We start from the raw sequence: 11,189 nt of genomic DNA on the forward strand, positions 1-11,189 counted from the left end.
AATAAACTACATAGGGCTTAAAAATATGCATTTATATTGAAAAAAATCTTACAACTTCTGCTCTGACTTGTGCCAGAGGACGCTCATAAGTTATAAATATAAACTGTATTTTTCTATATCTCCATAGGGATATATATGTGTGTGTGTGTGTGTGTGTGTGTGTGTGTGTGTGTGTGTGTGTGTGTGTGTGTGTGTGTGTTTGTGCAGAAGTTAATTATCAAGAGAAAAAAAAAACTGCAACCACTTTTAAAGTACCAACACAAAATAAAATGATGAGTAATACAAATTTCACATTCTCATCATTAAAGAAACATAAAAAAACAGCTACTGTTCTAAAGAATTATAACCAAAGGTGACTCATTTTACACCCAAGAAACTATCCAGCCTCTTCCACTCTGATCCCAGGATTTCCCTTGCTCTCCTTGTTAAAATTACCTTCCTTTCTCTCCTTACACTTAACTTTAAGTCCACCCTGGTCTTCTTTCTCATTCACTTATTATCTAGACGCATCACCTTTCTTAAAATAGAATTACTATAATATATTGAACCATGAAACAATTATTGTGAAAGTTCCCCTTAACAGTCTAGAAAGGGTTTACAGCCCCAAAAAACTATTGGAGCACACACTGCAACGCATTTTATAACATTGACCTCTAAATCTCTCCCAAATGTTTATCAGATAGTAATTAGCTGTTGACTGATAAGTAGTCTCTTGTGTGCTAGCTTGATTGACAGGCACCCTAGTCACCCTGTATATACACCAATCAGCACCCATGTAAGCTTGAAGTTAGCACACTTTAGGTTGCAAAGTACGTTTCAACAGCATACCAGAGCTGTTGAGACCCAGCATGCTATTGTTTTGTATGCCCCTTTAATACTTTGGTTTCTAAAGAGGACAGCAACGCATTAGGTAGAAAGAATGGCACCCATCTCTGGAAACTAACAGGTTAAAGTTTTGATACAGCATATCTACATAAATGCAGCATCAGCATGTTCTTTATGGGAAATAATAATAAGCAAATAGTGGCACCACAACATCCTGTGAGTCACCAATGCTACACAATCCTTAAATACATTACTGGAGACAGCCAGCCATAGTGACCACACAACACAAGGAATCGTATTGAACTGCACACCATTACTAGCTGAACTCATAATCAACATGAATTCAAAAACTGCACACACTGTCTTGTTTCAGTTTAGTATTAAACGCAGACAATGTAATTTACTGCTGCTCCATGCCAAGTAGACACTTTTTTGCTTTGTATAGTTTTGGGCTTTTAAATTGTCTATCTACAGACAAACATAAACATTACTTTTATCCTGCTGTTGCATATCAGCAAGAAATGTAGTTAGTTAGTGGGTAAACCTCCTTTTGTACGATGGAGCTGTCCAGATATGTTGCTCTGTAGACATAACATGAGCAATGAAACGTAATATAGAACCTGACAGCATACATAATCTGTGTTTGCATCATTCTGATACCTAATTTAAAGACAAAATCTGCACTTTTGTCTTCATTTTCAGTCATTATACCAGAGTATGCTTGCAAATGTATTTACTCTATTGCCCTGTAGATATACTACATAATAAAATACCTATGTGATATGTATGTATTATACCCTGTATAAACCATGTGCATTGTGTTTGTACATTACACATGTATGTCGTCTTATTATTATTATTATTAATAATAATCATAATAATGGTGGAATTAAATGTAAAAACATGATATTCCCTTCTGGGTTTCTATCCAAGACACATTTTAAGTTTCTATTAATTTTAAGTTTCTATTAAACTTTGTCTGGCACTTGAAATGCCGACAATGGGCTACAATGGTCTAAACATGAAACTTACAAAATGCAGTTGCATGTCATTGCTTGAATATGAAAGACTGCTTCACAGGAAACATAACTGGGGATTAGGCTATTTAACAATAGAGAATCTCCTTGCACCTTCATTGACTGGGACATTTGTTTCCTATGGTTTTCAAAAAAGAAATGTACAAATTCTGTATCTCTGTATCTATGCAAGCACTATGAGGATATATGCGGGAAGGGACCCAACTACAGGAAAGCAATTTCAACCAAACCCCGTTAATTATGATCTACAAATTGCAGAAAACAAATAAAAAAAGTTAGATTAATTATATATATAAAATATATATATATATATATATATATATATATATATATATATATATATATATATATATATATATATTCTGGAACAAAAAAGGTAGATTAAGTAATTTGTTAATACATGATAGATAGGTAGATAGATAGATAGATAGATAGATAGATAGAGATATAATTTTAATTTCTGGCAACACTCCTAATAATAAACAATGACAAACACAACATAATTCATATTTAGCACATTTCTAGCTAGTTTAAGTGCCAATAAAAGGGGGTTAATATTTTTAGGTACAGGTTCATTTTTACGTATTCTTTTACCAGGTGTTTGTTTGTTTTTGTAATGCAATCTCATACACTTTCTGTTTGATTGTCCATGGGCTCACAATAAAAAGTGTTAGTGAAAACTGTTGAAAAATAAATGGTTTGAATAAAAAAATAAAAAAAGTTCTGCACAGTAATATGCAAGTGTGTTTGATACTTGTTCACTGTTTCCACTGCAAATGTTGGTTTATAAATGATGGAGTTGGTTACTTCAAATCTGTTATAAAGTATACTATAAATATCAAGGTACATAAGGCAAAAGCTATATAAATGTATATATAGAAACGCTTATGCTGCTATGTCTGCTTGTGGTTGTATAAAGCAGCTCATTGCCGGACAGGTATTGTAAAATAGGGAGAAAACTATTTACAAATAAATTACAACTTTTAACCCCATGGCTGCCATGGAAGCTGCATTGCATGACCTTATAATATGTTACAGCCCTCTCCTGAAGTCAAGGGGTCAACACAATTGCTTCTCCCTCTCTATGTTTTATGCTGCTAAGGGCACAGCATTTTCTTGGCTTTGAGGTGGGTTACTGAGCAAGAGAGTTGGGCAACACAAAATCAAAATGGCAGCTTTGGCAAGATCTACTGAATCACTGCAAGTTATACTGCAACATGCTGCAGTAGTTGGAAGTATGGCAGCTGGGCAGACAGGAAATACTCATATCTGTTATCACTATACTATGCATTGCAGAGCTGATACAAATAAATCAATCTTTTTTTAATATATAAAATGCTGCAGATATTTTTTGTGCCATACTAAGGACAGGGAGGTCACCTCTTGCCTCTGTCTTTCTGCATGCTCTTGGTTTTTAATGCTGTGCATGCAGTACTTGTGCTGATGTAAGGGCACGCCTCCGATATATACAGAATTTACAATGACTTCTCTGTCTTCATGTCCTAAACTAAAGGACAGGAGCATATTACATGGCATCATTTATCTTTTATCAGATTATGACAGCCTTATGAAAAACTTCAGTACTCTTCTGCAATAACAAAAATGAATGAACAAATATTATACAATAAGTACAATTAAAAAGATATTGGAGAAAACGTAAATTTAAAATGAATTGAAAAAAATGTTTTGCTTTAGACGGATGATTAAATAATAGCTGTTGCAAATCATAAATTCAGCAGTAAAATAAACCTTTGCTTTGTCTTATGAAAATGTATCCAGTCTATACAAGTTTGTACAAAAATGAGTGGCTCATCTAGATAATATTTGTTATTAGGGTTTTTCACAGCGAAAATTACTTAAAATAAATTAACCGAAAGATTTGGCAAAATAAACAGATCACAAAAGCCGTTAACCCTTTGCCAGAAAAAAAGCCCTGCAGAACTCTCTAACAGCAATAGGGTTAATATACAGTGGGACAGACATTAACTGTTAAAAAGCAATATTAACTATTTGTTATTATGTGGACAATAAATTCAAGGACATATTTCATGAGTATTCAAAATAATAACATTATCATCTATAATTGCAATGCTGCTTGAAATTTCTCTATTACCCTTCATCAGGCAAACACATTTATTTGCTTAACTGCCAAAAAGCAAACTTTTCATACTGCAGACTGTGTGTTATTATGTAATCCCTACAAAGGGCAGGCAATGCAGCTCACTGAATACTGCAGGTGCAATGAGAGAAAGTGCAGTACTGTTAAATGTTATTACTTGTACAAAAAGCAATAATTGTAAAACGGGTGTTATTTTTAAATGATTAGTAAAATCGAAGCAATACCTCACAGTCCATAGCGATTGATTTCTGCAATTTGTTTAGAATGTACCCACTCCTCCCTGTCCCATGTGTTAGTGCAAGCCGGCTAGGTCAGGGACCACCCCATGGTGGCGCCCATTGATGCTGCAGTCCCTGCAGAGAGAGGCTGACAAGCAGAGTATTGTGCGGCCACCGTAGTAGGAGTCAGACACCTGATGGATGTGTGCACTGAGCAGGATCGGAGATAAGCACCGGCTGGAGCAGATAATGTGCATCTGCACCCGAGCTCAGCAGGCAGTAGTGCTGCATAACCTACCCCATAGCTTAGCAGACAGCAGTGCCACATACCCTACCCCATAGCTCAGCAGTGCCACATATCCTATCCTACCCCATAGTTTAGCAGGCAGCAGTGCCACATGCCTTCCCCTACACCACAGCTCAGAAGACAGCAGTGCCACATACCCTACCCCATAGCTCAGCAGTGCCACATATCCTCTCCTACCCCATAGTTTAGCAGGCAGCAGTGCCACATATCCTCTCCTACCCCAGAGCTCAGCAGGCAGCAGTATCACATGCCTTTCCCTCCCCATAGCTCAGAAGACAGCAGTGCCACATACCCTACACCGGAGATCAGCAGACAGCTGTGCCACATACCCTACCCTACACCGGAGATCAGCAGGCAGCAGTGCCATATACCCTCCCCTACACCGGAGATCAGAAGGCAGCAGTGCCACATTCTCTCACCTAGACTGGAGATCAGCAGTCAGCTGTGCCACATACCCTCCCCTACACCATAGCTCAGCAGGCAGCAGTGCCACATACCTTCCCCTACATCCGAGATCAGTTGAGTTCAACAAGCAGAAGTGCCACAAACCCTCACCTACACTGGAGCTCAGCAGACAGCAGTGCCATGTGCACTCACCCACAATGAAGCTCAGCAGGCAGCAGTGCCCCAAACCCTACCCTACACTGGAGCTTAGCAGGCAGCAGTGCCACAAACCCTACCCTACACTGGAGCTTAGCAGGCAGCAGTGCCATGAACCCTACCCTACACTGGAGCTTAGCAGGCAGCAGTGCCATATAACCTATCCTACACCAGGGCTCAATAGACAGCAGTGCCATATACCCTCCCCTACACCAGATCTCAATAGGCAACAGTGCCACATACTCTCCCCAACAATGGAGCTTAGCAGTCAGTGGTGCCACATGCCCTTCCCTGCAGGCAAGGATGCTATATGTTCACTTCAGTATCAGAGCTTAGCAGGCAGCGGTGTCACCTATGCCCCAGATGCAATGTGTAGACAGCAATGCCATATGTGCCCCTGATGTAAACTCTCTCTGAATTAGAGATCAACAGACACCTTTGCTTCCGAGCTAAAGTGTTCCTTACTCCGGAGCTAAACAAACAGAAATGCTCCTTTAAACTACATTGTAACTTGTCCCTCAACCGGAGCTAGACACACAGAAATGTCACATATGCTCCAAGGTAACATTACCCACAGCAGAGTTTAGCATGCAGCTAGAGCTCACAGCTCAGCAGGTTTCAATGGAGCCTTTGCTCCCCAAGGTAAAGTAAATCTACACCACACCTCAGTGCTGCTTGTTAAGGCAAGTGACACCCTTTGGGAGAGATGCACACACTATACCCTTACCGTATTAATGCACTTTATGGTACCCTTTTGATGCACTTTATTACTAATAATAGTTTTGCTAGTATACACTTTATTAGGGCATTTCTACGGAGCTCTATTAGACTGTATGCTCTAATGTCACACACACATACATATATATATATAATATATTGTAAATAATAACAGCATAACAACAGCTGCCTATTGCAAATCCTTGCTTGTACAGTGCATTTATAAGGCACTTAGCACCCTGCCTCACAATCAGATCTATGTGCTGTCTTTAAAGAGTAACATGCTTTCTTATACAATCATATCTCGCTGAACTTCCGTACACTAATATTTACATAATTTTTTGTACTAATATACCACTGTGTTCACTTCAGCTGTGAGTGGCACCCTCTTAGCTAATAACTTTTATTTTAATTTGCATCTGAATTTATGGAATGTTATTTAAATACTTTAAGCGCCAGTGTTTCATTGCTATATGATTTAATCCCATAGTCAAATTGATGAGAAAAGGTTGGTTGTAAAGTTGATGTTTGTTTGTTTTTACTGATAATTAAGTATTTCTTTAAAAAAAAAAAGATGTTAAAGTTTATTCTTTTGATTTATTTTATTTTTTGTTAAGAAACTTCTACTGTACTGGCATGTAAATAATTCACACATGCACGTGTTGTTCTCAGAATTTCTGTTCAATTGCATTAAACTGCAATTTAAACAAAAAATTATTGGAATCTGTTGCCACTATACAAATAGTAACAAATAATAATAATACATTTTTTTAGGACCAATTAAATATTATGTAATGTTAAAAATGTTAACTCATATATAAAATCTTGCACCATAAATGATCATAATTGCACAAGAGAACATAATTTCCTCTGTAATATCTCCCAGGGGTGACATACATAAGAAGCAATGCAGAAATAGTTTTTTTTTTCTTTTTCTGGGCAACAGCTTTCAAAGGGTTAAAGGCAGAAGGAATGCCATGCGCCCTCCAGTCTCCAGCTCTTAATGCTGAGTCACAAATAGCACCCTATAGAAATGATATACATGGCATGCTATTTAAATATAGTTATGTGTCTATGTTTTTATTATCCATCCATAAAACAGATGGGACCTTTATTCTAAATGTAATCACACAGGAATTTGGAGTCGGATTTTGAAAAACAAATGGCACACATTTTTGTCTCCATATTCTCACACTAAACCACACCTTTCTAAAATAGAAGTGTTAATTTATCTTCCTAAAACAGATCAATATCCACCAAGTTCAACTGGCGGTAAAAGTGAACGCACTGGCCTATTACTGTACAGAATATTATCTCTAAATTTAATACTGGTTATGTTAATGAAAGAACCATGCCATAAAAACTAAACTAAGGTTTTTGTTTTCTTTAATGCAACATAAGCACTGATTGTATTAAAAAGATACAAAACTTGCCCCCTTAGTGCCATTACAAAACTTGGGACCACCCTAATTCCAATTATTTTACTAACATCCAAGTTTACTAGGGATGCTGTCATAACTGTTTTCCCCATCCTTGTCTGTTTGTAGTATTTATAACACACAACTACTGAATTAAATTGATAGAATAGTATTTATTTTAGAATGAATATGACAATACCTACCAAATCTGTTATGATCTTGCCTGGTTCCATGGATAGTACCATTAGGGAAGATTTCTAAATGAAACCCAGTCCTGCAGTAAAGCTGCCTCCTTCTGAGGATGCCTTTTAAATGTTCCAAGTCAGTGACTGCAGATCCCCTAGGCAGCCCCCCTGTTTCAGACTGACTCAGGTGGTCACTTAACAAGACAGGGTTATCCACTGGTAAAACGGGTACATTCCCAAAAGACACTGCATCCTGCATACCAAAATAGTTCCCAACTTCACCCAAGGGAGCCATCAAGAAGGTTCTCTGCCTTGTGCAGTTGGTCAATAAATATGCAATGATGGTTCTAAATCCTGGGATATAGCAGGTCAGGTATATCCTTCTTACCCTAGATCACTTACACAGGAGGGAGGAGGAAATGTTCTTTTCTTCAATCCATTCAGTGCATCAATAAAAGTAATATTGTGGCTCTAGTGCTGCAGGTTCAAGGTCAAACCTCTGTTAGTCTAAGAAAGCACCACTTTATGCTCACACACTGGCATATTTATCAATACACACATATCCCCGTCCCTCAGCAGTCTATGAGGTCTTTAGACCATCCAATAGCAGTCAGGGAAAAAATCCATAGTTTCTCCATTTGGTTTAAGATCACAATGCTCATAGCAACTTAAATACCCAGGCGTTGAGTGGATTTTTTTTAAGATGCACAAGCTACGTCAGAATTTATGGATTCTGTCTCCAGAAAGGCATGCGCTGTTTTTACTCTATAACAGACTGCATACATCAGCATGAATCCTGCAAGAGGGGATGCAATAAGATCACTGAGCAAAGAGAATAATAAATACAAAATGAAACTTTTCAGGTGCAGATCTCTTATTCCAGCATTGGCAAGAGGTGAATGCAGAGGTGGTGAGTCCAGGCGGTCAGGAAGGTGCAAGTGCTTGTGTGCTGCTTGGCAGGCTGGGAACAGGTGTTTGTGGTGAGCAGGGCTGCTGCCTTGGAAATGTAGCACTCCAGCTCTGAGGCTGCGGCTCCTGACTGAGGCTCTCCATCCAGCTCGCAGAGTGGCGCAGCAGCAGGCATTGGGCTGGGTTTAAGGTAGCCTCGCTGCCTGCCAAGCCGCGTCCTCCTGGGTCCTACAGCCCGCTGGCTACACGCAGCATGCCACACACTGCTACTGCTGCCTTTTTCTCATGTCTCTGCTCTGCGGCACTGCATGCGGATAGCAGAGCGTGTGCTGCCTCAGTGCTGGACTCCCAGGATGCTGCTGCTGCCCCACACAGTGACACACACTGCGGCTGTAATAAAGTGACAGGCGCCTCTGACACACCTAGGCAGATTAAACATTATTAGGGGTCAGCATAGCACACGAGGAAATGAAGGAACAGAACTCTAGTTTACGATTTTACAATGCTCACTGTGTACACTGCCATGCATTGCTTTTTAAATAAAAGTAACTAAGGTTTGCAGTTGCAAAGTTATGCAATATTTTTCTATTGGTTTAATATTAACTTTTACGGTATGAATTTATTTTATATAAATACACCATTAAAAAAATATATGTTGTAATAAACGTATATACTCTATTGAAATTTAAAATCTTACTATATTTTTTTAAGCAAAATTCATCATTTATAGTCTGTGAGGACTTTTATAAACCTGTGTTTATCATACAACTGTAATATAATGTACCCCCAAGAAAGGGTATATTTGGTTAATTCCCATTGAATGAGCTCCAATTTGTAATATGGAAGTTTTACTATTTAATGAGAACTTTAAAAAGTATTTTTCCAAACTTCTAAAACCTAAAAAGTTGCTCCACATCTAAAGCAAGACAGCATTTATTCAAAGCATTCCAAAAAATAGCTGATACACACTATATGTGTGTGTGTTTGTGTACACAAACACACACACACACACACACATATATATATACACACACACACACACACATATATATATACACACACACACACACACACACACACATATATATATATATACACACACACACACACACACACATATATATATATACACACACACACACACACACACACACACACATATATATACACACACACACACACATATATAAACACATACACACACACACACATATATATATACACACACACACACACACATATATATATACACACACACACACACACACATATATATATATACACACACACACACACACACACATATATATATATACACACACACACACACACACATATATATATATACACACACACACACACACACACATATATATATATACACACACACACACACACACACACATATATATATATATATATATATATATATATATATATATATATATATATATATATATATATATATATATATGTATATATATATATATATATATACACACACACACAGGGGTGGGAAAATATCTTCACTAGCTACTAAAAGCAACTAGCCCAGAGGGAAAAAGTTAGTAGTCCACTCAATGTTAAAGATAGGAAAAAGCTATATTTCTAAGTCATCCACTGCAGTTTCTAAATAGTCTGGGACACTGGACCACTGGAAATTTCAAGCCCTGCATGTATGTATGTATGTGTATATATATATATATATTTTATATATATATATATATATATATATATATATATATATATATATATATATATATATATATACTTAAAGAGACAGTAGACGCATTGGGAATTTAATAAACATGCCTATTAAAACAACATTGCAGTATACTTTCACTATTTTGAATGCTTTACATGTAATATTAAACTCTGAACATTGTAGATTCTATCATTCTCATAGGTGGAACTGAACCCTTCTGATTTCACAAGGCTAACCCTGCTTCATATATTTTCCTCATTTGATTTAACTGATAACAGACTGCAAAACATTCACTTTATACTAACAATATGAACAACACAAAACCTGATTGGCTTCTCCAAATAAGGTACACAGTTAGTGAAGTTTGGCTATTGAAAGGCAATTGCAATAAACAAGATGCTGTTTTGTTTTAATAATTTTATAGATCATGTATTTGTATAGCACCACAAAATTCTGTAACACACACTGGATGTTAATTGTCCTTCTAAACAGAACAGCGTTACTCACATTTGTTTAGTATTTCAAAATGCCTGGCTCATACAATGTATTGCACACAAGGGGTTAAACTAAGTATGAGCCATACTGTATGTACTGCACATAAGCAAAAAGCTGAAACATATTAAATATATGAAAGTCTTATATTAAAGCTATACTCTTTAAGAACATAACAATAGCAATATATATATTCTTCACATAACTAACAGTGCTACTTTTTTTATAAATGGTTTCTTTTTTTTATACATCTACTTCAGCACCAATTCTATGTAACAATCCCAAACCCAGGTCAAATTCTTTTACCTGCTAGTCTGTCCCAATACCACATTTGACAGTTACTGATTAAATATAATTACAAATTACATGTCAGGTATTTTAGTTCCTGTATGATGAAAAACATGCTAGAAAAAGCAGATCAAAATACAATTAAATTCTCTTTATATTTATATAGTAGGAAAAAAATAATAATATCACATTATAATGTTATCCCAATAAACTTTTATTTGCAGTCACATAAATAAGTGTTATTGGTTAATAGTTTTAGGATGATGTATGTCTCATTTACTGACGTAAGAAAGTTCAAAGCAAATCATTAATCAGCATAAAGGTTCAAGGCTGAAGAGAAATATATTTTTTTATTATTCAGGGTCATTG

General features: G+C 36.8%; 1 protein-coding gene across 2 annotated transcripts in view; it reads right to left on the reverse strand.

The window, feature by feature from the left end:
* The window catches only part of FGF9 (fibroblast growth factor 9), a 51,485-nt gene extending 42,911 nt beyond the window's left edge, over positions 1-8,574 (reverse strand). Inside the window, exon 1 of one of the 2 annotated variants that reach the window (XM_053705049.1) lies at positions 7,445-8,507. In XM_053705049.1, coding sequence (XP_053561024.1) covers positions 7,445-7,721 — 277 coding nt within the window. In that variant the 5' untranslated portion in view covers positions 7,722-8,507. Of the gene's footprint in view, positions 1-7,444 lie in introns of both variants that reach the window. The other variant, XM_053705051.1, reaches the window with a different exon arrangement.
* Between the last annotated feature and the right edge of the window lie 2,615 nt (positions 8,575-11,189).

The sequence above is a fragment of the Bombina bombina genome, chromosome 3 (genome assembly GCF_027579735.1).
Source record: "Bombina bombina isolate aBomBom1 chromosome 3, aBomBom1.pri, whole genome shotgun sequence".
NCBI classification, from domain to species: Eukaryota; Metazoa; Chordata; class Amphibia; order Anura; family Bombinatoridae; genus Bombina; species Bombina bombina.